At 36.5% G+C, this 26,555-nt stretch overlaps 1 protein-coding gene across 5 annotated transcripts in view; it reads left to right on the top strand.

The window, feature by feature from the left end:
- Positions 1-26,555, top strand: part of rasgef1a.L (RasGEF domain family member 1A L homeolog) — a 151,652-nt gene that overhangs the window by 97,926 nt on the left and 27,171 nt on the right. The window contains exon 1 of one of the 5 annotated variants that reach the window (XM_018224493.2): positions 21,768-22,042. The exons of 2 other annotated variants lie outside the window; for them this stretch is intronic. In XM_018224493.2, coding sequence (XP_018079982.1) covers positions 22,019-22,042 — 24 coding nt within the window. In that variant the 5' untranslated portion in view covers positions 21,768-22,018. Of the gene's footprint in view, positions 1-21,767; positions 22,043-22,080; positions 22,763-26,555 lie in introns of those variants that run through there. 2 more of the 5 variants (NM_001092782.1, XM_018224494.2) reach the window with 2 other exon arrangements.

Genomic DNA, 26,555 nt, shown 5'->3' with positions numbered 1-26,555 from the left:
TTTAATGGCATTATTATAAAGATGGGACTAATAGACCACAGTACCTGATGAGAATCTGGCTTATATCTCAAACGAGGTAAAGACATTTCCTTTTATACATAATAATTTTGCTTGGGGCATAAGAATACATTAAAAGGGAATCCATGCATTTAATGGTAGATAGCAGCTTCTGGTTATAGGGTTTGTGTATGCATCCTTTCTTAGAAACACAGATATTCTCAAAATTGCTTTAAAGTGGTTGGTCTATGTGGCAGTGCAGCAGTTAAAGTGAATTTTGATTCTAAGGAGTAAAAAAACCCTATTTTGTATTCTTTAACAGTCAAGGAGGCAAATATGAATTATGGAGGGGTAATCAGAAAAGGTTTTTCACTTACAGGAGACCTGTAAACAACCAGCAAATTTTCAACAAGGAATGCATCTAATATTTTAGAATTTGCTGTCATCCATACAGTAGGATATTTAATTTATATTTGTATAATTTATGATTGTAAATGATTTGTGTTAGAACATGTTAGGGATTGACAAGAAATATGAGGCCCACTGCAATAGATGAAGGAGAAATGCTCTTTTATTTTTACTACCTTTACCAACAGGTCATTTTGGAAGCTTTAGGTACAGAATTTATAAATTATAATGGCAGATATGTGGACATCTATTTTTTACATTGGGAACTTAAACCTTGTCATGCCTTGCAAAGTAGTAAACCAGTTAACTTGTACAGGTGTTTGGCAACATTCGATCAGTGTGATGTTTATACTGTATGCCAATGCACAATTAAGGACATGCCTAGAAAAGTCATTTATTATGTTTGTTCCTGGAAATCAAATTCATAAGGTGGGCACTTCCTGTTGTATTGGACAGATAATACCAGACATTAAAATAATATTAATATCCCAAGAACAATTATGTACAAAGGCACTGAGTAATTGTTATTTGCTTTATTCTCATCTGTAACCCACGCAGATACTGAGTGTACATGCCATCCATACATGTGGTGTTTCTAGGCTTGCAGACATTCATAGTGTGGAATGACAGACTTTGAATTTTACTGTTGTTTAATCACATGTGATAGATTGAAATGCTTCAGTGATCCCTAAGCACACTGGATTTAAAGGCACAGACAGCTGAGAGAATGCAGCATGGAATTCTTGCAGTCTGTATATTCAGTACACAATTCAACATGTGTTTGACCATGGGGGATGCAGCATATGTTCATTTATTGATTTAAAGAGAAATATATGCATATATATATATATATATATATATATATATATATATATATATATATATATATATATATATACTGTATGTAAAAACTTTTTTTTCAGCAAATGACCCCTTTGATCAGTATTTCCTATCATGTTGCATTAAAGGAACAGTTCAGTGTAAAAATAAAAACTGGGCAAATAGATCTATAACTCTGAGTTATTCAGTTTTATATAAATACAAATCGTAATATCATTCAAATGCACAATATTTCTTTTTATCTTGTTAGTGTGTATATTTGTTTCCCAACCTATGGGACATCTATTGCTAGAAGTCCCCAAGTTTAGTACGTACATGCCCTTATGGGGCAGGAGGTGTAGAGCATAAGGTGTCATCCATTATTGAAATATCCTGTAAGGTAATGGCACAATTGGGCATTTAGCTGCCTTCATGTAATCACCTTTTAGGCATGTGACAAAATGCCTAAAAATTGCTTTGTGTTAAAAGGCATTCTTGCAAGTGGAATCACATTATCACTTGAAAACGCTCCCTTCTGCATTTGCATGTGTTAATGCAGTTCTGCTGGCAGGGATACAGCTATTTCAATACAAAGATATTTTCAGATATTTTGTTGGCCACCAGAAAGGTAATTTCATTTGAGAGACAAAAAGGTCCCCTGTGCCATTTCTCTAAAAGTGTAATAAGCATAATACTGCTCTATATCAGTAATCACTTATGACTATGATTGTGGCTTCTTTTCTTCTTAATTAAGTCCAAGTATGCTTTTCTTTTGTCAGTCCAATTACATCTGCCTATAATTTAATCAATTTTTATTAGACAAATGCACAAACTTACAAGTGGAAACTGAAAGGGCTATCTTAAGCATGAATTGAGGTCAATGTTGAAAGATGCCTGAGGATTATTGCCGAAAATGGGCACAAATAAAGTCAGTGTTACATGCTGTTAGATTTTACGATGTCTGAATAATTGACTTTATATAAGTCATATTGGCGTTTTAAGTAAATATAGGTATAAAAATACTTGTATGTATGTATTTGTCAGCACTTATATTCTATATTTAAATCTTGAGTAGTAAACATAATTTTTTATTATATAATATCTAATTAAGGCTCTTAGCTGTGCATTTATTAAAGCATGATTGGGCAATAATGGAGAACAGCTCCAATTTGCTTTTAAGGAATAGGCAAATAGCTCTGCATACAAATGGCTCATTTTGCTAGAGGGAGCCTTATTCATTGGAACTGAAGACATCTAATTTTATGAAAAGACATTGATCTCATGTATTTGAGCATTACATGCTTTTTTGGTATTTGGTAACACCAACTGGAAACTCAGTATTTGTAACCCTTGATATAAAGATTAAAGGTGTAGTTCACCTAAAAGTTAATTTTTGTTATGATGTACATAATGTTCAAAGACAGTTTGGAATTAGTCATTGTTTTGTTGTTGAATAATTTACATGTTTCTTCAGACTAGGAATTTAAATAACTTACCATAGCAACCAAACAGCTGTGAAACTCTTTCAGATGATTTACTATTTCTTGAAAATATTTAAAAAAAAAACTTTTTAAGATAGTACATTTTTATTACCATTGTTACCAGATATTTTTGTTTGAAATGATTTCCTTTTAAAGCAGACCCTTATTTTAACTAGGGCATTACCATAGGCACACATTTGTTATCAGCAAATACTTCCTTTTGTTCTGGTGGCTCCCCCCCCCCCCCATAGTTTGTCACAGAGGGTCAGCTGAAATTACATGCTGAGTATGCAGCAAGTATCTTAATTTAAACTTGGATAAATAGGAAAATAATGGTTATTGGCCTGGAGCACAATATTTGTACTTGGATAGAAAACTGTCTGATGATTAAATTGCAAAGACTGGTGGTAAATGTAATATTTTCTAATTGGACCAGTGTTGTTGGTGGAGTACAGCAGGGTCTGTCTTTGGTCCTTTGCTTTTTAACTTGTTAATGAGGGTAAACTAACAAGGTTGGGGTTGTTTTCTCTGGAGAAATGGCACATGCAAGGGGAAATGATTACTCTTTAAGTACATGAGAGGGTATTATAGACAGAAAGCAAGAGATCTTTTTTCTCATTAAAAGGATCAATACCTCCCTTATATTTACTACAAATCATTTGTGACATAATCCCACCCTACCTAGTCCTCCTCGTCAAACAATATCTAAGGGGTACTATCCCCACCACAGATCTAACTTCATACTTATCCCTAATTCCAAAACAAGGGAAAGACCAGACAAGCTGTTTGAATTATAAGCCAACTGCATTGCTGAATTCAGACTTGAAACTATTCTCAAAAATCCTCAAAAATCACCTAGCCCCACTGCTGCCCAAGATAGTAGACTCCTATCAAGTAGGATTTATATAAGGCTGGAAAGCTGGGGATGGCACAAGAAGAGCAATTGATCTTTTAGAAATAACTGAACAAGACAAAATACCAGCTGTCCTACTAGAAGTCGTTCGATCACCTGAGCTGCCCTTATCTTTTCCATCTACAGACACAACTTAATCTATCTGGACCCTATCTGACAGCACTTAAGAGCCTAAGTAGCAGCCCATCCACCTACCTTAAGTTACCAGGTCAATCCAGGACCAATACAAATCACAAACAACACCAAACAGCACCCCCCCTGCTATAACTTTCAAGCATTGAACCTCTGGCTGCTGCTATCTGGAACTCTCCAGACATCACGGGGCCCATTTACTTAGCTCGAGTGAAGGAATAGAGAAAAAAAAACTTTGAATTTCGAATGTTTTTTTGGCTACTTCGACCATCGAATGGGCTACTTCGACCTTCGACTACGACTTTCGACTTCGAATCGAACGATTCAAACTAAAAATCGATCGACTATTCGACCATTCAATAGTCGAAGTACTGTCTCTTTACAAAAAACTTCGACCCCCTAGTTCGCCACCTAAAACCTACCTAAGTCTATGTTAGCCTATGGGGAAAGTACCCATAGGCTTTGCTATCATTTTTTGATTGAAGAAAAATCGTTCGATCAATGGATTAAAAATGGATTTTTCATTAGATCGTTCGATCAAACGAATTGCAGTAAATCCTTCGACTTCGATATTCGAAGTCGAAGGATTTCAATTCGGCATTCAAATATCGAGTGTTAGTCGATATTCGAAGTCGAAGGATTTCAATTCGGCAGTCGAATATCGAGGGTTAATTAATGCTCGATATTCGACCTTAAGTAAATTTGCCCCCGCATGTATAAATATATCTACAAGGAGCTTCAAAATAGCTTTGTTTGCAGATGACATACTGCTGACGCTAAGCAACCCTTTGATCTCCCTTCCATCTCTCCATAGTCTCCTTACCAGTACTCTACACTGTTGACATACAAACATAGTATAACAAAAACTTTGGCACTGGCATTAAACATAACCCCAAGTACTCTAGAAATGCTCCAAAGCAAATTTAAGTATAAATGGAAAACAGACTCTGTGACCTATCTCAGCATCCATCTCACTCCTCTGTACAAGTCCCTGTATCCCACTAACTTTTCCCCCCTCTTTCTCTTCTCCTTATCTCTTTGAGACCCTCCAAGAGACAATGCCAAACAAAACATTCAAGGATATTCAAACTGCTCTCCATAAATGTATCTGTGCCCAAAAACAATTGAGGTATGGGGTTACTCTCACTTCTAAAATATTATGAAGCTGCCCAACTTTGCCAACTTCTGGCTTGGTCACATTGGAATCCTGCAAGTGGGGCCTCAACATTATTCAGCTCAAACGTCCTCATCTTACACTTATGGAATAAACTGAGAACCAAACATGGCTTAACATCTCATTACCCCTTAAAGGGATCCTGTCATCGGAAAACATGTTTTTTTCAAAGCGCACCAGTTAATAGTGCTACTCCAGCAGAATTCTGCACTGAAATCCATTTCTCAAAAGAGCAAACAGATTTTTTTTATATTCAATTTTGAAATCTGACATGGGGCTAGACATATTGTCAATTTCTCAGCTGCCCCTGGTCATGTGACTTGTGCCTGCACTTTAGGAGAGAAATGCTTTCTGGCAGGTTGCTGTTTTCTCTTCTCAATGTAACTGAATGTGTCTCAGTGGGACATGGGTTTTTACTATTGAGTGCAGTTCTTAGATCTACCAGGCAGCTGTTATCTTGTGTTAGGGAGCTGCTATCTGGTTACCTTCCCATTGTTCTTTTGTTTGGCTGCTGAGGGGGAAAAGGGAGGGGGTGCTATCAATCCAAATTGCAGTACAGCAGTAAAGAGTGATTGAAGTTTATCAAAGCACAAGTCACATGACTTGGGGCAGCTGGGAAATTGACAATATGTCTAGCCCCATGTCAGATTTCAAAATTGAATATAAAAAAATCTGTTTGCTCTTTTGAGAAATGGATTTCACTGCAGAATTCTGCTGGAGCAGCACTATTAACTGATTCATTTTGAAAAAAATGTTTTTTCCCATGACAATATCCCTTTAAGTACCATCTATTTTAAGAACCCAAATTGTCCCCCAGGACTCACCAGTCACTTCTGCAAAACCTGGGCAGCAACAAATCTACATACAATTAAGGACTTATTTAACGATACAACATATGCTATATGCTTCCCTTTACGAATATAACTGAAAAATAACCAGACACACAAGTCAAGCTGTTTGAATATTTTTGACTAAGACATTTACTACAACCCTGTATCAGGCAAAGGTCAAATTCACTTACCACACCTTTTGAACTAATAGCCCTACATGGCCTAGCCCAAAAGGCACTGAAATCACGGCTATATAAACTTTTCCCTTACCTTGCAGAGGATTCTCTTCACAAGCATTCCTATATAGTAAAATGGATTGTAAACACAGCAATCATTGACCACTACTGACTGGTTCCAAATTTGGAGAAATTCTAAAACAAATGGTGACCTGCTCTAAACAAATGTAACATATTTATAAAATTATGATATTTTGATACCATACACCAGATAAGCTATGTAATCTTTTCCCCAACTTATCCCCAGATTGCTGGAGACTCTGCTGGAATAGAGGAACCCTAGCACATATATTCTGGAATTGCCCTGTAATTCAACCCTTTTGGGACAACATTTCCTCTATAATAAATACATGTACTCACCACATCCCCACTTCAAAAAGACATAACTTTTCTGCTAGGATGACCCTTTCCCAACCAGGTCAAATAATCCAAAGTATTAAGGAACCACAAACTTACTTCAACTAGACTGTCAATTGCCAAGAGCTGGAAATCAACAGTAACAGGGAAGTTGAATACAGAATTGCATGGATACGTAACTGAGTTCAACAACATCTAACGACTTGGGATGGACTCCACCTCTCAGTAACTAATCATTATTGCCATTCTTTTTTCTTCCCTGCCACTGATCCAACACTTGACACTTTTATTTTACCCTCGTTCTTCTCTGTCCTTCCCCCTGTTGCCCCTCCTGTTTCCCCGCCATATTCTTTCCTTCTTATCTTTCCTTTCCTTTTCCTTCCTATGCTTGGAAAAAAAAAAGAAGAAGAAAACGATATATATCCAATGTGTCTTCTGCTCATTACACATAACAACTTCACAACCAAAGTGTAAGACATTGTATTGTTGTGATGTGATGTCATCCTTAACATTTTGGATACTTTGAATATTTGAATATCCTATTCTTTTTTGTAAACTTGATAATAAAATATAAATTACAAAAAAAAAAAGGATCAAAACACCAGAGGCTACCCCTTTTAGATTAGAGGAACATAATTTTCATTTGAAGCAGTGTAAGTGGTTCTTCACAGTGAGGACGATGAGGTTGTGGAATACCCTTTGGGGTGAGGTTGTAATGGCTGACGTTTTCATGCCTTTAGGAGTGGGTTGGATTAATTATTTTAACAAGTATAATATCAAAGGCTATAATGATACTAAAATCTACAATTAGTATAGATATTGGTATATATTGTTTATATATGTGAGTATATAGATAGGTCTGTATAAAAATTTATATTTCAGTTCACTGAGGTTACTTTGGAGGGGTTCTGTATCCTGTTTAGACATAAAATGCACATAGGCTATCCCTTGTCATGAAACTGTGAGCTGTAGCTCATTTTTTTCTTGGTGCACAAATGTGGCCAAATGACAAATGATCCTCTCATTGGGCCCACATAGCAAATTATCAAGTTTAGGCAACTTTCTAAACTATGCCATCTGCACATAAAACCATAGACCACTCATTATTTTTCACAGACTAATGTGATGGTTCTATAGCTAGTCTTTAATTACAAGTCTATTTCCACTCCTACTCACAGACAGTTCAGCTTTCAGACATTAGTATGTCCTAATTTTTTTTAAAAAAAATAGTTACATTGTTGCTGGAAAATGATACAATAGATTAGTTCTAAAAAAAACCCATAAAATAAATATATGGCTTCCACAGCAGTCATTGCTAACTCAACCTGAAAATGTTTTGCGCTGCAATAATATTATGAAAGCTATATGGGCTTCACAGTGGGAATATTTTTTATGTAGTAGACACAATTCTCTGAGAGACACTAGCTATAAAACTAAACAACAACTTGAAAAAAATGATGAATGCAACAATTTGTGTTTAGTTTCCCATGAGATGAAAGAAGAAGTGGCCAAGTTCATATCCCTAGTGGTTTAAAAGGGGTTAACTTTTTTCAAGCTAATGTCTGCCAAACAAAATTTTACATATAAGCGATTGCAGGAAATGCTTAGCAAATCTTCAGAGTGCAATTAAGAATCTGAAAGTTCTGTGCTCACCATACACTGCTTACTTCACAGATTTCTTTTTTTTTTTTCCTTTAATACTATCCAGCATTCTTCCTTTGGATAGCACCCAGACAGCCCCTTAGCAAGTTGCATTGAAGATATATGAATGAGAAACTGTTCTCCTAATCAACACTTCCAGAGGCACCTAATCAACACGTTTCTTAATTTCAGATATGTTTAATAGCTTTTTTAGATGTAATCATAGCAGTCATAGACCAAAATGGCAATTATGCTTTGAATTAGCATACATTATAAGCTGTTAGGGTGATTTAAATTTAGACATATTGGAACTGCTCAGAGATCTAAAGAACCTTTATTTAATACAGTACTGTCCAACTGTCTCCATGATATATTTTTATATCCATTGTATCGTTTCTGTATTATACGACGAGCAAAAAATTAAAGCAAGTTCCATCTTTAGTTCTTTTAAAGAGCTGTATTCTTTTATATACTGTGGTTCACTGTGTTGGCACTTTAATTTCTTAAAGTGCTCATCTGGGATTTCTTAGTAGATCTGAGATTTTTATAGAAAAAAATATAATTTATTTTTATAGAATCTTGCTGGAGACCAAAATATTTTTTTTTATTGTTACTGGACTTTTATAGTGAAACTGTACCTCAATTTTACATATCCTGATTTTAAATTTTCCTGCATTTTGAAACCGCTTTTTTATGTTCCCACCAGTTTCTAATGCATATTTTGCCATCATTCTGTCTGTAAATAGTCAAGTCCAATTATTCTGCACCTCATACAGTCATACACAATTCACTTATTGCTTTAGCTTGTGCATGTGACTGTCAGATAGGCCTTGCGCATATCCCCCATAGTGTAACATTAATGCTGCGCTGCTTAACCCTTGTTAATAAATATCATATACTGTAGAAAATATTGTAAATGTGCTTATATCCTTTAAGGATAATTTGCTTTAACAAATTTTTCACGGATTTTTAATTTTTCCTGCATTTTACACTATTTTCCCTGGTCCCCTGAAAAATGTAAAATGGGGGTTCTACTGTACATCTTCTTGCTTTTTCTAGTTCATTATACCTCTACAGATATTCTCTAAATTAGCCACTTTGTTTCCCAAATGACTTTAGACTTACCCTTTCCCTAGTAACCTCAGCAAATGCACATCTACAGAACAGCTCACTACCTGCAGAATTCATTACCACACATTACATATTCTCTACTCTACCCTGCAGAGTTTCAAATCTTTCCTCAAAACTCACATTGGGTTAAGATTAAACACTAACCTATTAACTTCTAACAGCTCCCTTACAAAATTCCCCAATTCCCACAATAACACATCAGTCTTCACACATCACTGTTGATCCAATATCTCCTTGCAGTCACAACACTTACATCAATATTATTCTCCAACATAAACATCCCAATACTGCTACATATTTTTTATACTTTATGACTCCCTTATCCCCATCCCTATAGATTATAATCCTTTATAAACATGGTCCTCATTACTTACTGTACTGTTGTGCAGTATTGTCAATTATTATGTACCCTTATGTACAGAACTCACACCCAGTGACATTTTAACTGCAAAAAAATCAATTGTCTGTTGCAAATATTGTGTTCACTAGAAGCATCATTTGAAACCACTCCAGACCTTGTTTTTAGAAAATATTGAGATTTTTATTATTTGGCTATTCAGTATCTAAATATCAAATAAATATACATTAAAAGCTTGTAGCAAGGTACCAAAAGAGGTGCTTCATTGTAACTTTAGTATGTAACAAGCCTAACTATCCTACACAGCACAAAACAAAAAAAAAAACGGGAAGCAAACAGAGAAAGATACAAATGATACAGTTTGGCTCTAGGTGAGTTTTCATTGACATCCTTAGTTATTTCTGATTTTTATATGCATTCATGAATTTCAAACTAGTTTTTCTATAACGTGACTGCTGCTATTTCATTATTCTGCAGGTTGTCTTGATATAGAGGTATCTGTTACACCATATGGTACACTTCTTGTAGCTCTGATATTATATCTATTGATTTAGCATCATGTTACTATATTTTATCTCCTTTTTGCTGTTTTGAAGCTCTAACATTGTGTAATAATGTCATACATTATATGACTAAAAGTATGCCGCATCCCTTTAGATTATTGGAATTAGCTATTAAAGGATAACTAAAACTTAACTAAAGAAGTAGGCTAGTAATTTTGTACATAATGTTTTTGGGCTTCTGTACCAGCCCAAGGCAACAACAGAATTTTAGCAGGGAAGATATTTGCTTCCAACGATGCCCCAGTAGTTCCCCATCTTCTTTTCTGCTGATTCACTGCACATGCTCTATGCTGCTGTCACTTACTGAGCTTAGGGACCGACAAAATATACAATACACATACAATATAAATGTCACAATATAAGGCTGATTAGTAATTACTACACGGCAGCTTAGAAACCAGTGCAACTAGCATCAGAATTTAATAATCAACCCTATAACATCAGCTCATATTACAGACCAACCTCATTTTCTGTTTGATAATTTGGGACAACCCATAAGCTAAGCTGCTCAGAGCCCACTGGGCATTTGAGTGTCACAGACACTTACCAAGATGGTGATCCCCTCTGATAAGTTTGATGTTCTGGATCATTGCCGCTATTGAGAAGCTGAAATTTTATGCTGGTGCAATAAATTCAGTATATAAAAAAAGGCATTTTTAGCCAAGTACAGTTCTTTCAGAATTATTTTTCTAAGATCAAATAGAGGAACTTGACTAACCTATTTAGTGCTTTGACCACAACCCAAATGAAAACCTGGATGAAATGGAAGTCTGATGTCATCCAGCAGGGGCACTCAGCCAATGAGGTGAGTTGAGGAACTCGCCACAGATGGCAGCATCCCATCAGTTACCAGGGTCAGCAAAAAGCTGCACTGGTTAACTTCAAGAGACACATTTCTGGTCATCAAACCAGCAATTTGGCTCTTTTAGCACAGAGAGCACAATTGTCTGTGACATGTATTGCATATGGCACACCAGCAATTGTTTGAATGGTGGGCTGATAAATGTAGCCATATAAATATATACAGTAGGCAATGAACACTCATGTTAACAGATCATTCCACTGAAGGAGTTAGGGACTGTGCAACAAGAGTAGAAAGCCCACTCGGGGAACGTGAACATAATGAAACTTTTTAAAATAATACATTGCAATGGGAAGAGCAGAATTCATGTCCATTACATTAAATAGGCAATTCTACCATACTGTACATTTTAGGTACATTAACCCACACAGTTTGTTATGGAAAAAAGAATAAGAAGATCTGTCAAGTCCCTAACTGTACTTGTTGGTGAACCTGTAACCTGTTGTGTTATCTTCCTCTCTACTGATGCTGTGACTACTAAGCAACATTTGCAGTCCATTTAACTGTCTCAGCTTGGCCAAAGCCTTTCAAATAGATGGAGAACAACGAGTAAGAGAAGAACTCAGGCTGGCTTTTAAGATATCATATCAGATAACCTGTGGGCATATGTGCCACACACACACATAGGTAACAGTACACTATGGGTGTGTGAGATTCTCTGTGACAGTATAAAAGCAGTAGGTCACACAAATTTTTGAGAGGAGGGGCTAATGGATGCCAACTTCAAATATCTGTCATCAGCAGTCTGAAGACAGTACGGGAAGTTATTAAGGGTACAGAAGGACAATTTTCTGGAAAAAGTATACATATATGGCAAAAAATTGAGAATCATTCACATATATTCTGATATATTTTTGATAAAAAAAAGTCTCAAAAAGGAGAAGCACCACCCTCAAACTATGTGTAAATTACTTGGCTACTCATAAAGGAGCAGATAATAGAAGGTGTATTTATGGTAAAGTCTATTAATTGAGAATGACAAAAAGCTTAAATCAATGAAATTAAAACAACAGAAAGGAAAGTGCCCAGAGTGCTGCAGAATTACACTATAATGTGCCTTCACAGATATGCTGGGTCAATATGTCTCATTTGGTGCTGCCCGACTGGATACACCTAATAAAAGCTGGAAGGTATCAGTAAAGCAAGCTTAGTTCACCACACAACATTTTCAGCCTCATCATGTAGACCATAAATTCACACCATGTCAGAATATGATGCCAAGTTTGACAGGAAATTCATGACAGAAAAGTACAGTTTTTTAGCTGTGCCATAATGACCCCAATATGCTTAAATGGATGATGTAGGTTCATATCTGTACAACAGGCAGTGCAATGATTAGCCTGTTTAATTCTGAAATTACTATAAAGGAAATGTGAAGTTTGCCTTAGCTGATGAGTCATTGGAAAGAGGGTTCCAAAAAGTAGTCTACTTTCATTCTGGAAAATATATTGATTACTGCAGTTGAGAAGGGTGTCCCTATAGCTGGTTGTCCCTTTGAGAAAGGGACATTCTGCGGTACAGTATGGGTGTCGTTTGTCCCAAATACATTCTGCATACAAAACTATACCTAGTACAGAGAATTTATGTCTCTCATGGTACATAAATATTTGTGACCATATACACAGATAAAAATATATACAAAAAACTTGCCTATTAAAGAATGAAAACACAAGGAGATCATTATACTACAAACTCCATTATGTACACGTTAACAAGCAATCTGTCTCAGAAATGTGTAACATATGTAGTTATGAGTTAAATTACTTACAGAATGAATTATGTAAAAAAAACATGGACAGAATATATAATGGTGTAACTAACTAGTGCATGCCAAGCTAGATTTTTTTTTTTAATCCTTTTTTCAACTTTTTTTTTAAAACAAAGTGTACAGAATGGAGTTTGTAATATAATGATATCTGTTGCACAAATACTTGTGTACCATGAGAGACATTCATTCACTGTACTAGGGATAGTTTTGTATACAGAATGTATTTGAGACAAACAGCACCCCATAGTGCAGTGCACTGGTTTCTCTTGTACTACTGTGCAGGGTTTTTTTCTCCCAGTGATACTGTAAAAGTGTTATGAAACTTCCATATGAGTTTCATTGTGGGATGAACTATGAAGACACAAACAATTTGACAGCACTCGTTGCTTCCATTCTGTCCTAAAGCTAAAAAATAAAATCAGCAGTTATTTAAATTTCTTTAGCTTGCAGATAATACTATTGCTCCTGAAAAACAACTCTAACACTCAATCCGAGAGGCCTGCATTTTCCTGCCTCCTCAACAGCAGTAAAAATATTTCTACTGAGCAAACACAATGGCTCCGCTCCCCTCTGTGTCATTTGCAGTTTGTAATTGCAGAGCTGCGCAGCTTTTAGAGGTTAAAAATAACCTGATTTGGGATGAGGAGTGCCAGTGTTTGGAATAGAAGGGGAAGTAAACAGCATACCCTGGAAAGATGTTGTTACCATGGAAACAGTCTGTAAAAGCATCGTGAGATGCTAAAACTGGGGTGCTTCTAGCAAAGCTATTAACATTTCCAGTGCCAATGAAAATTGAATTGATATTTTGTTGGCAGGAAACTCTTTGAGTATGTGACTAGATAACAAATGTGTAAGGTTTTTATCACTTTTATTATTATTGGTTCATGGAATATTTAAAATTACTGGATATTGCATGTATTGTATTTATTACAGATATTTAAACAAATTGCAATATCTCAGATAAAAATCTAAATCTACATTTAGTTTCATGCATTTTTCATTATCTATTTTAGGTGTGGAGGTTGAATTTATCTGATAACTGCTGCCAATGATACTGATACTTTAGAAGCTATATTATTATATCTTTATTACATAAATATAAATATATAACAACTACTTGTTACTTTTATGAAATTAATAAAAAAATATTACATGGTGCATTCACTAACTGAGGCACATTGAGCAAAGTGCAATTTTAAGCAAATTTGGCATGCACTCGAAAATCGGACACAGTTGCGCTAAATATTTTCTGGCGTCATTTCTGGTATTTACCGCACAAGTGACACCTGCAGCCAATTCTATTGGCACAAGTGTGCTTTGCCTATTGACACAGGTTGCAAAGGGAACCCTGTAGCTATAACCTGTTCAGGTGGTGGCTGTAACTCCAAGGTTCAATAGGTGAAGCTGCAGCTAATTTGGAATGGAAGGCAGGAAGGACTGAGTGGCACTGAGCCCATCTATACAGAAGTACAAGAGTACGCATTTTAATCAGTACCTGGAAGTGGTTTTAGGCTCAAAAGTTGTCCACTGTACTCGAAAACGTAAATGAACCCTACTGACATTGAACTTTTCTTCATTTCTGGCCGAATTTGCATTTTAGTGTCAATAGACACAGTGGGCAATTTATAGTTATAGTCCTTTCTGTCTTCTGCTGCTGCATCTATTGACACAGGGCACCCAAGAAATCTGGAGCTACTGCCTAGTCAGGAGGTAGCGGTGTTTCTAGGGTACCCTGAGCACCCTATAACATCACTGGCATGCCGAACTCTGCAAATGAAGCCAGACAGACTTAACAAATAATTCAAAGCAACTGCATCTGATTTGCAGCGAAGTGTGCCACAGTTGCATCTATTTTAATGAACTGGATGCAATGTAATTGTGTCATAATCAATGCCTGCATTGCACCCAAAATGACAGTGGAATTCTTCGAAAAGGTGCATTGTGGAAAAAAACATGGCAATTGCACTTTGCTCACTCCATCAAGGTAAGTGAACGCATTCTTTGATCTTACATAAAGGACTGCCGTCCTAATATCTACCCAGTAAAATCTAATATTTTTCTGGTATTTAGGTTGGCACATGTCACAGTACTTGAAATTTGTCAGGCCATGCTTACTGAGGATAGCTATACTGAAGCCCATGTGCTTGATAACAACTGTAAATGGAGTGTGATGAATGGATTATTTAGGGGAATGGTTTAAAGAAAAAAAGAAAAACAATTCTCCTTCAGGGTAAAGCTTAGCCATTGGCATGGGAATTAATTAATGATAGTGCTGCTATCTCTGCTCTATAAAGTAGACAGAACAACCTCCATTCACAAGTGTTTTTGGCACACAACTTAAAAATCTTTCTGAGCCATAATCAGTTATGTGCTTTTCGTGTATGTAGAATGGTGGCGCTGTTCCTGAAACCTGCAGCTACCCTCATGCTTGCATTTGGCAGTGCTGTGTTCATAAGGGGAGGATGGGAGATGCACCGAGGTAGTTAATGATCAGCTGTTTCATGTAGGAAAATGTAGAATTTTTACTGCATTTCCCCAATGCCATACATTAGCCATTACCTTCCTGGTTTTGCTCCCTTTAAGTTTTAGGTACACAAGGAAAAATAGAGGGACTTACTATAATTGCACTGCTGTCATTTAACACTTATGTTAGTAAATCAACGACTGTACCATCAACGACTGTACCATTATATATCGTTGTGTATTCTAGTTTTGGCCTCCTTCTTGCTGATATTGCCTGTTTGCTTTTGTCATGCTCTTGGTGTGTTCCTTGATTTTGCCACCCTTGGTTAACTCAGAACCAGTGGCGTAACTATAGAGGAGGCAGACTGGTCACTTCCTATATAGCATTAAAATCCCCCCTCTCTCATGCTTTTAAAATTTAAATGTAACGCATTGCGCGCAGGCGGGGGGGGACAATGTTGCAAGCAGGGGTCGGTAGCTATGGGGGCCAGACCCCTCTGAAGTTTATATGCACCCATTGCAGCAACAGTAACAAATGTGTGTGTTGTAGCAATTTGGAAACAAGTTGCAGCTAGCATTTTTTCGGGATTGTGGCATTGCTTAGCATTAAACTGACTTTTGCATTTGACCTGTTCATGAAACATGCTGCGGGTACCTGGAATCACTGCCAGATTCAGGGTGATGGTAACTCCAGCGTTCTGTCAATAGGCACACTTGTGCATGATTCAACCTAAGAGGCAGGACAAATGGCACTTGGAACAGCTATACAGAACACATAACAGCACAAATGACAGCTGTGAGGGTCATTTTGGGGTCCTTGATTTTAGCTGTATAAGGGTTTTAAATATTGCACCATGATAATATCTGTTCATAAAGTAGGACGTCTTTAATGTGACAATATCCCTTTAGGATCTAAAGGGATCCATGAAGGGGACTGATTATCATTTACATAGTCCAACTCTCTCTTTCCCTCCTAGATGCTGGTTCAAAGCATTCCTTACCTACTGGCCTGTCAATGACTACTTCAAAAGCTATTTAATTTAAGCTCTGATATGAGTGTCCCAAATAATAAATTGCTACTTTCATTTTCCTATGGAAAAAACTTACTGTATGAAAGTAACCTATTTAATAACCATTATCTGCAATATCATGAAAATAGAACAACAGAAGAGGTTCTAAAATATCAAATTCAAAAAGATTTTTTGTTATGAGGTGATACTATATTTTACTATATAAATATATTAGATGAACACAATGTTCCCAAAAAAACATACTACCTACATTAGCGGACTGGTTTTATTTCAAAATTATTTTGGGGGAATCATAACAAGCAATAAGATGTTTGCTTTAAGCATGTGACCAGTATATGCTAATGGCTGATTGGCTGCTATAATTTTGTAGACCTGTTGCAAAGTTTGCATATATTACATATCACCTGCTCTCTGAGAAACACTTCTCACTACTAAATTATTGTACCTTCCTGTACACAGTGTGTTGGCATAGAAGAAATGATACTCAATCAAAATAACAAAATAGTAACAGAAAGTAAGAAGTGGTAGTGAATGCTAACCAACAAACCATTTTGGAAATTTTGGAGCTTCCAAAAATTGTAGAAATATTTATTTTCTACTAGAATTCCCCTACAAATGTCACAAGGGAATAAGATATAGTTTTATAGAACTGTAGTTCCTCTTTCCACAAACGAAGAGAGAGCAGCCCCCTCCTTTTTTTTCTTTTGCTCGCCCCCACATTTCCCTCCCATTGGCACTCTTTGCACAAAAAACCCCTGTGAAATCCCATACTTACTACAGATGTTAGAAAATCTTAACACCTAGCCTGCAATGGAAATAATAAAGATTGTTTTCATACTTTGACTAGCATTAGGGAGGGTTGGCATTCAGCAGTATACGTTTTGTCTGCAAATGCATTCTGTTTTATGCCCTTATCAGCTTACCTTTTGTAGGATCTTACAATGTCTGATATTATTTATAAATCTAAATTATGGGTCACAACTTTGAAGGTCAGTATTCATAAACTATTTTCACATTGGAGCTGAGAAAAATGCAAACGTCTAGTGACTCAGCCATGGGAAATCATTGCTTATGCCAGTAACGTGAGTCAGTTTGGACTTTCATGAATCATGTACAGTATAAGCCTCTGTTTATGTCATTTCAAGTATCAGTTTTTGTAAAGGGCAGATTCAACTTTTGATATTTTTTAATAGTGCATAATTAATGAAACAAATTGAAATTATCATTATTTTGATGTGGTATAAGAGGTATAACAAATATGACATGCATTTTTTCTGTAGTGAGTATGGGGTACAACAACGAGTTGCAATTGCAAGGATGTAGGTACCAAGGGGTGTAATATAAGAGCCTTTAAAGACAAGGGGTCCTGGGTGGTCAGAGGTACAGTAGCAATGCCTGGTAGAGTGAGGAGTGAAAAACTTCCCTCTGTACAACAATTTGGTATAGCATGCAGGGAACAAGTGAAACACCAAAATGGGTAGAACAAAAAGCTAAATAACTGAAAAACCATAAAAAATGAAAACCAATCGCAAATTGTCTCATATCAACGTCATACTAAAGGTTAATCAATTTAATGGTGAACCATTTTCTTTAAAGAAGTTAGTTTGTTAATAAATCTAATTCAGTTGTAAGTGTAAATAACTGGGGTTAGGTGTGTTATTGGTAACTTGCACCAAAATCATGGACTACTTGCCAGTATTATCTCTGTATTTTCATGCCTTCCCTTCTTCAGGACCATACAGTGTTTTCTATCCTGCTCTGTTACTGGACTGCCTACTATATATTGTTTTGTGTGCACTAACTTTTACAACTCATTGAGACATTAGTATAAATAATGACAGCAGTCTACAATGAAAAAGCATCTAAAATCAAATATAAATAACATTAAAATACTGTAGAAAAATATTGACAACGTGTAATCAATTGCAAATATATATTATAATGAATTATTAAAATACAGCAAAATATCTGAATATGAACTTACCCTATTCCCAAACATTCACACAAGCAGAATCATCAGCTACAGTAGGGGGAGCATTTTTTGTTGAGGACCCAAGGATTGCATTGTCAGTATATGCACAAAAGATTGTTTATTTTATCAAAGGGTTTGTTGATGAAAACCATAGAATTGTTTGCTGAGGTGCCCAGTAACATTTAGTACATGTGATGCTATGATTCTGTTTGGAAATATTATCACATTAAGTGCATAAGGAAACAAAGAGGGCACTCTAGCTATTGTACTATTAGTACTACTCCCATAATTCTGAGACAGGCTTTTTTATAATGACACTACAACCTTTGTTTTCTTTTTATTATTCAGCATTACTTAAATGTATGTAATTCTTTCCTATTTTATACATCATTCTTATCTTGCCATTCTAGGCAAACTACAATATCTTGGAGCAGATTGTATCCATAGACATCATAAGGTCAGAATCAGACCTGGAAGAGTCTATGGCAAGATTGTCTCTAATGGAGCAGTATAGCTATTTTATTGCATATTGTTTTAATCACTGATGATTTTTGTACATTGAGAAAAACAGGACAAACTGAGAAATTAAATCTACTCCACATGGTCGTACTGGGCCAGGAAAAAACCTGGTGGGCCCAGGAATTTGCTGCAGTTGCTGAGGCCCATGGGGACTTGTCCTACGCTGCTATGCAATGTTTGGTCCTTGTGAGGTAGATAATTAAATTGCCTCCTCCCTCTGTTGTGACTGTTTTGTTAGCAGTCCATTGTTAGCAGGAGGGATTATCTGTGCAAATGGAAATTTAGTTGTCTACCCAGCAAGGACTGAACATGGAGCAGCTTCAACATTTCTGTTTGCCACTTTGAAAAGGAGCTATACGGTCCCTTATGTTTTTGATGTATATTATTCATTAATACACAATGGGTTTTTTGGGGGAAAGATAATGTATATTAGTATAATTATTCTATCTTTGAAATTTGACAACCTAAACTTTTAAATCAGTCTTAAGATACTTATATCAGGGATGTTGAGAGTTACTAAATGTAATACTGGTACACAGTATATGAGGGCCCTGGTTCGCTTGTGTAAAAACAATAGAATTTAAAAGACAGGCAATCTCTCAAACATGACCCCTATAACTAGCTATATTAATAGCTTAATGAATGAAGTGCAATCTACAGAACATCTTATACCTTTTTTGTCTCTGAGCACTTGCACAAGCAATACTTTACATAAGTGGCCAGAGGCACAAAACATGTAAGGCTTCCACAAGATTGCACTCCTTTGAGTAAATTAGTTATTAGTTCTTGGAGTTCCAGTTTGAGTGGTGTCTGACCATCATTTACATTCTGCTATTTTTTTAGACCTGTCAACTTGGCTGTAAGATAATGCTAAAAGCTTAAGTTCTGTAAAGCACTGACAGCTGCAAACATGGCAGCCTGAAGGAAATTTTCCAAGGGGAGGGGCAAAGTCATCTGCCAAAAGCAACCTGTTTTCCTAGTTCAAGCCTGTATACAATAATTAGATGCTAAGTTTATATCAGGTCTAAGGCATGATTTGTAGGAAAAATATCTTGCACTATGCATAACATAATTATGAGTTATATAATTTGGGACAAAATGCTCCATCCTTATGCCCAAGCCCTGTTATGCATGCCATTCCAGGTGCAATACCTGTATCAAGCCTTTGGGGACTAGTTTAATTTCCCTGTTGTTCTGGCAGCAATAGTTACAGTGCTGCATACACATAATAGTTCAGAAAAAAAGATGAATACTGTGTTGTTGGTGTTTTAGGCAGCAGGGAAACAAAGAATATAGATTTCATGTGGAATAAACTTTCTTGTGGAAGAAAAAAAACAGTTTTCATTTATAGTGTACAAAGGATCGCGGGTCTCTATGCAATAACTACAGTATGCCTAAATAATACACAACTCTATTCCTCATGGTGCCTCACTTTCAGGGTGCATATGAGAGCAGTTTGAATACAATTGTAAGAATGAATACAAATATATATATATATATATATATATATATATATATATATATATATATATATATATATATATATATATATATATATATTTATTACAATTGAACAGAGTGTCTGGCCCGCACACCTTAAGTGTAGTAGAGACCTGGGTGCTCATGCATAAAAAAGTAGATAGAAAGTCCATAATGATGGCAGGAAACTTAAAAAAGGTTTCTTTGTGGAACTAACAGATCAACAGAAAGCAGAATAAATGCATTGTATACAGTCCAACTGTACCCAATGTGCATTTGGTTACTGCTGTTGAATTACAACACAAACAAAAATTCTCCAGGAGAAAGAGTTTCTACAATAACATACAAACATATAATAAGGTGGTACATTATCTCCTGTAAAATGTTAACATTTACCAAAAGCAAGCAGTCACTTATGCAGGTGGGCAGGATGGGGTAAAGGAAATGTTTTAGTTGCGGAATGTGCACAAAAACTTGCCCAAACCCTCACAAGTACACAAATCTTTTACTGCCCTTGGTCTATATGAAAAAGTATATGTAGAAGGCTGCCCAGTTTATGTATATATTTGTTGAAAAAAATGCTTTATATTGAGAAACTCAGGATAGTTTAGAAACAGGACTGGCAAACAGGAAAATAACTGAAGATCACTAGGCAGATGCCAGTCAATGGGAGACTGAGCCAGAACACAAGAGACTCTTTGGGAAGTGATATACGTACAATACATCACTTTGAATCATAGAACATATACAAAGTAACATGTATGCAGCAGCTGCCAGAGAGAGCTGCAATGTGCAGTGAATCTGCAGCTGCTGTGTTCTTAAACTCCATTATGGGGACATGGGGCACTTGTTCTTGCCCTGCTTAAGAGTATAATTTCAGTAAGAAGCAAGTCGCCCCTCACCCCAGACTACTAAGTCTCCCATATAAGAAAAGCTTAATGCTTTTGAATGTAACAATTTTTTTCACATGGTGGTGGGCAGTTTATTTGACATACAGCATATTTAGGGGCCAGATTATATTTATATATATTATGAAGCAAGATGGGCACCATCAAAATTGCCTAAAGCAGAGATTCTTATAGATCCACATGCTGTTTTTGGGTGGGTCTCAATGATCCCCTTTAATAAGGTGGATTTTTTTCGACAATAGTAAACAATTCGAATGCAAAACAAATTTAAAACCAGCTCCTAGATAGAATTCATATCCCCTCAGAAAATAGTTAAGGAATCCTGTCCTAGAGGGATACATCCCACACGTGATGCCTCGGTTCAACAGCCCAGCTGTAGATTAAAAAGCAAAAGTAGAGACTGAGAACTGCTTTCTGGTCCAAATGCCAGTGCCTAGAGATTAAAGGCTGAACTTCTTCCCTATTATAAAGGATGTAATTCCATGCCAGCAATTATTGGTGTGATGTCTGTCTGGGGAACATGTCTGAACAGAATTGTTAATTTCTGTGGTTATTTCCCCTAAAAGCCCACCCTCTTACCATGTGCATCTCTGCCTCATGCTGCTGCTGTTTGTGCAGTACCAGGAGGAGGAGGAGGAGTTCCACTGCCTTGTCTAACCTGTTGTGTGGCTAGGGATTTCCTAAAAGGCTGAGCAGGCGGGTCTAAATGAAACAGTCAGGCTGCTTAGAGCTTTTATTCTAACACATCAAGTACAAGTGAGCTGTGCTCTTGCTGCACTAACGTCCGGCTTGGTCTCAGGCAGGAGAGGACAGAAATAGCCACATCCCTTCTGGTTATAAGGGAGCTGTTCATATCACTGCTGGCGGGAAGAGAGGCAGCACTGGGAAAATGCTGCTGGCAGTCTAAAGGCTTCGCTACCAAGGCAACGCACCCCTCTTTAATTCCTGTCTTCTGGCTATAACATTTGCTGCCTTCATGTGCATGGTGCAGAAAATGAGGGTAAGGAACTCTACCTATAAGGCCGTTGGATATGTTATTATTCATGTAAAAATGTTTATGAGGTACATTAGAGATATTGTTATTGTAGGCATTGTATTCTGTACTTACACAGCAGCTGGAGGGCTATAGTTTGGACCCCTTGAGGTGTCACCTTAATGGAATAAGGCTTCAGCCTGGTATTAGAGAAGGGTTTATATAAGTGCCTTTAGATCTACAGGCAGTACCAGAGCATGGGGACTGAAGTCAGTCAGCTGATGATGGGTTCTACTATCATTCAAATGAGAGATGTTGGTGACCTCACTAGCTGTAACCGAAAAATAAAAGGGGTACACCCCCCCACCCTGGAGTTTTCCCCCCTCTGGCAGGGTAAGAACAAGTGCTGGTTCTGTGCCTCTCTTCTGATAGCATTGCTGCTCTCCCTGGCAGCCACTGCAGTCCTGAAACACGCTAGATTGTATCTGTTCTTCTGAGATTGACTCAGCCTGGTCACATGATGCTACTGTATGTATGAGTGAAGAGAGAGTGTTAGAATATACCTCCAGATCAGTATGGGGCAGAATGGGCTAAATCTGCTCTGTGTGTTTGAGAGAAAGACTGAGCATGAGTCTTACATGTGACTGTGTGGGGTTGCATTATTGTGCAGTAAAATGAGAGCTTGGCTACCTGTGGCTGCTGTACCAAGGGAACCAACCAAATCACTATCTGAACTGTCAGGAGAAGGTAGGTGTTATTGTTTGTTTATCCCTTCCTATAAAATCTATTATGTTCTGGTACAGGTTCCCCATTGATTTGCAGTTATTTTCCAGTTTGCCAGTTGATTTTGATATCAGATGTTAAAACTGTAGGGGGTTGCTGGGTTTTACAAATACATTTCCTGCAAATCATCACTTAAACCCTTAAAATGAACCTCCTTATTAAGTGTTATTAAAAGTTCCTCCTGCTAAGGAGAGTTTGTGAGCGCTGAAGTTCAACAGTAGCCTTTTTTTTTTTACAGCCACAATGTATTTTAAAGCAGAATGTTTTTGCTGATTTGGAGGCACTCTGGTTGTAATATATACTTAAGTTGAATTGTCGGGTATAATTGTACTGCATGCAATGTCATTTATTCTACTTTCTGTGGATCTAGTTGTCCTACCAGCTCACACCTGCAAGTTACCGTACTTCATTCTTGGAGTTGTAGCTCAGCAAGAGGCAGAAGGGTGGTGCTATATAGATGCATTTATGCTGATTTCTGGGCCTTCTATCTGTGTGGGGTACTTTGTTCAGTACCATTGTGCTGCAGGTGCTGACGTGATGAATTCTGCTTTCTGTGGATCTCTGAATTGTTGGTACACTATTTATATTCTTACAATTTCCTTTAAATTAATTATGCAACCACGAGAGCTTTTCTGACAGTGCCACATCAGCCTCTGAATATTCATTATGCTGCCACAAGAACATTTTCTAAATTATTACATAATTAATGTACAGTATGTGACAGTATGTTCCTGTATCAAAAATAATTTCAATTTATATTTGTTTCCATACTGTCTGAAATAATGACAAGTTCTGCAGCTTTTCTCTCATCTGTACTACTATCTATATACTGTGCTTACACTGTAAGTGCTGGTCCCAGAAGTACATGGTAATTGGATTAGTTCCCAAGGGCTTCATATGGGTATTGCACCTGGGATGCCATGAATAACAGGACTGGGCATAAGGATGGAGCCTTTTCCCCAAATGATATTATTTATTGTATTATGCATAGTGCAAAATATTTGTATATTTCATACACTCTACTTAAATTGCCTCCCTTTCAGCTTGCTGGATTTTGCAAATACATTTCCTACAAATCACCCCTTAAACTTGATATTACCTTAGCACCTAGTTACAGTATTTTATTAAGCCCCTTCAGACCAAGTTGGCAGCTACTTTGCTTATGAATGGGCCCTCCCAGGGGCACATACATTGATGTAGTCCTCTTGCAATGGGCGTGCATAACTACTATTATGATTCAATCAGATGGAGTATAGGTGATACTTATTTTTATGTGTGTGGTCAGCTTTAGTCCAGGAAAAAATTATGCCTTTCCTAAACATTCCCCCATTGGAAAATGTTCTATGGACCACATGGTAATAGGTGGCATAACTAATATAGTAGTGGACTGAATAAATTAATATATATACACAATAACATGTTTTTGTATAGATTGTTCAGCTTTCCCCAGCACAGGTGCATTTTTAGCTGTGTTATTCAGTTAATACAAGAAACAGGAATTTCCCCATTCCACCCCTGCCTTCCTCTAAGTAAATGCCAGTTTTTTTCTCTATTGTCTGTTGTTTTTAAGACATTGCTAAGGGCTTTCTATGTTATAAAGACTTGGCTAACACGATTCTCAGCTTTATGATGTTGGACTTTTCTATGATAATCTATGTCACAGCTGCAGAAATGCTGGAAATAAGCTGGAGGTAGAAACTGTTATTATATGTTCATAACAGTTTTTCCAAGGAGCAAATATATATATCATACATGTACATATAATGATATCCAGCTGCTGCCTTTTTCTAAATTGGGCCTTGGCAAGCTATAATTGAATATTTTGCTGGTTCTTGTGAAAGTATGCAGTAACATCATAACAGATAATTTTCTAATAGAGATGCTTTAAATCCATAACTTTTGACCTAATGCCAAATGGAATCTGAATTTGTATGTTAAAATATGAGAATAATAAAAAGAGCATGTTAACAAATCATTTTCTTCAGTTGTCCAGCCCTTTAAGGTCAGAAGACTTTGGGGGTTTGGATTTAGTTTGGCTTGTGCTATCCATGACCATGATACATTATACTGTTACATATGGTACAATTATAGGATCCATTCCATCTGAAATCCCATTATCCAGAATGCTCTGCATTATGGGATGGCCAGACTTCATTTTGAGCAAATAATTCTAATTTTTAAAAATTATTTCCTTTTTCTGTATAATAGTAAAACAGTACCTTATACTTGATTCTAATTAAGATATAATATTCTGTATTGGAGGCAAAACAATCCTATTTGTTTATTTAATGTTAAATTTTTTTTTTTTTTTTTTTTTACAAACGTATAGTCTGTTGATCCAAATTATGGAACAATCACTTATCTGGAAAACTCCAGGTCTCGAGAATTCTGAATAACAGGTGTTAAGGTGTCATAGACACATCCTTCCAATTGTTCAAGCCTTTGCCTTCCCAACATGTTTTGTTATATACCCAGGACAGCCACTAGGGGCTTATTGGTGATGCAATTAACTATGGGATGCAGTATTTGTGGAGGACTTTAATAAACTGAGTATTTTTAGCCTGCATGTGCACTGTTCCTCAACTCTTCATACAGTTGTGGGGAAAAGAAAGGTGGATTTGACCAGGTGATGACCAGAAAAGGATGTTGATATTTTCATCAAAAATGTTCTCAAAAATAGGAACTTGAACCTTTCCAGGAGCAAATGAGGAAAAACACCACAAATATATAAGAAATTTTTCAGTTTCAACCAATTTAACATTTCAAGTTGAAAAATGGAACTTGAAAGGCAATAGACCTTTGAGTTTTGTTTGCCTTATTTAGGACTTAGGAGTGTCTCGCATGAGGTGGTTGGAATTATATTATTTTCAGTGTAAGCTTATGAAATAAAAGCATGATACACCCTTTGGTTATGGTACCCAATTTAAAGTGATTTAAAGTTAAGTCCAGACAAAACTCACTTGTTTTATTATTATTATTATTATGACTTAGAGCCTTATTGTTACTTCCCTAAGTCAACAGATCTGTGTCATTTAAGGTAGGGTCCTTACATTCATGCAACCGAAACTTCTTAGTTCCTTATACAAAGCTGTCCTCCATCTATTGCTCTAGGTGTTAGTATATGTAGTGATTGGCCCCGGGGCTTTTAGAAAGTGGGGCATTTAGAATATTTGGATGAAGGGTTGAATAGGGATCTGTAAAGAGGCATAATGATGATGGCAGTGGGAACAAAGTAGCCATAAAACTTATAAAGTAGATCCACATACTCTCTGGAGTTCATTGTTGCTTTATGTGCCACTACTTTTGCAGCATTTAATATATAGTAAAAAAAAAAAAAAAAAGTAATATGTACAGTCCTAATGCAATCTTTAGAAGTGAATGGGCACTTGTAATATAATACCTGTATTGTAATTCATTTTGCCTGATTTGCTCTTTATTGTCCAGTTCACAGCAGGTGGCTGAACATTCCTATGGACAATAAAATACAATGGTAAAAAAAAAACACATCATAATGAGAGTATATAAGGCTTAGAAAGCAATATGACACACATCAGATAAATCAAACCAGTTTTTCAAACCTATTACTTTAAAAGGATGTGAATGACGTATTTAATATTTAACCACTTTGGCTGGACCTCTGATGCAAGGGCTGATGTAGTACACAGCCTTCTAAAAATATAATAGGAAGCCGCAAGTGGGTGTGAGCTAAAGCAGATATTTTCGTCATATCATGTGTTTTGGTGTAATGTACTTCTCA

Source organism: Xenopus laevis, chromosome 7L (assembly GCF_017654675.1).
Source record: "Xenopus laevis strain J_2021 chromosome 7L, Xenopus_laevis_v10.1, whole genome shotgun sequence".
Classification (NCBI taxonomy): domain Eukaryota; kingdom Metazoa; phylum Chordata; class Amphibia; order Anura; family Pipidae; genus Xenopus; species Xenopus laevis.
This window is presented reverse-complemented; position numbering and strand designations above follow the sequence as displayed.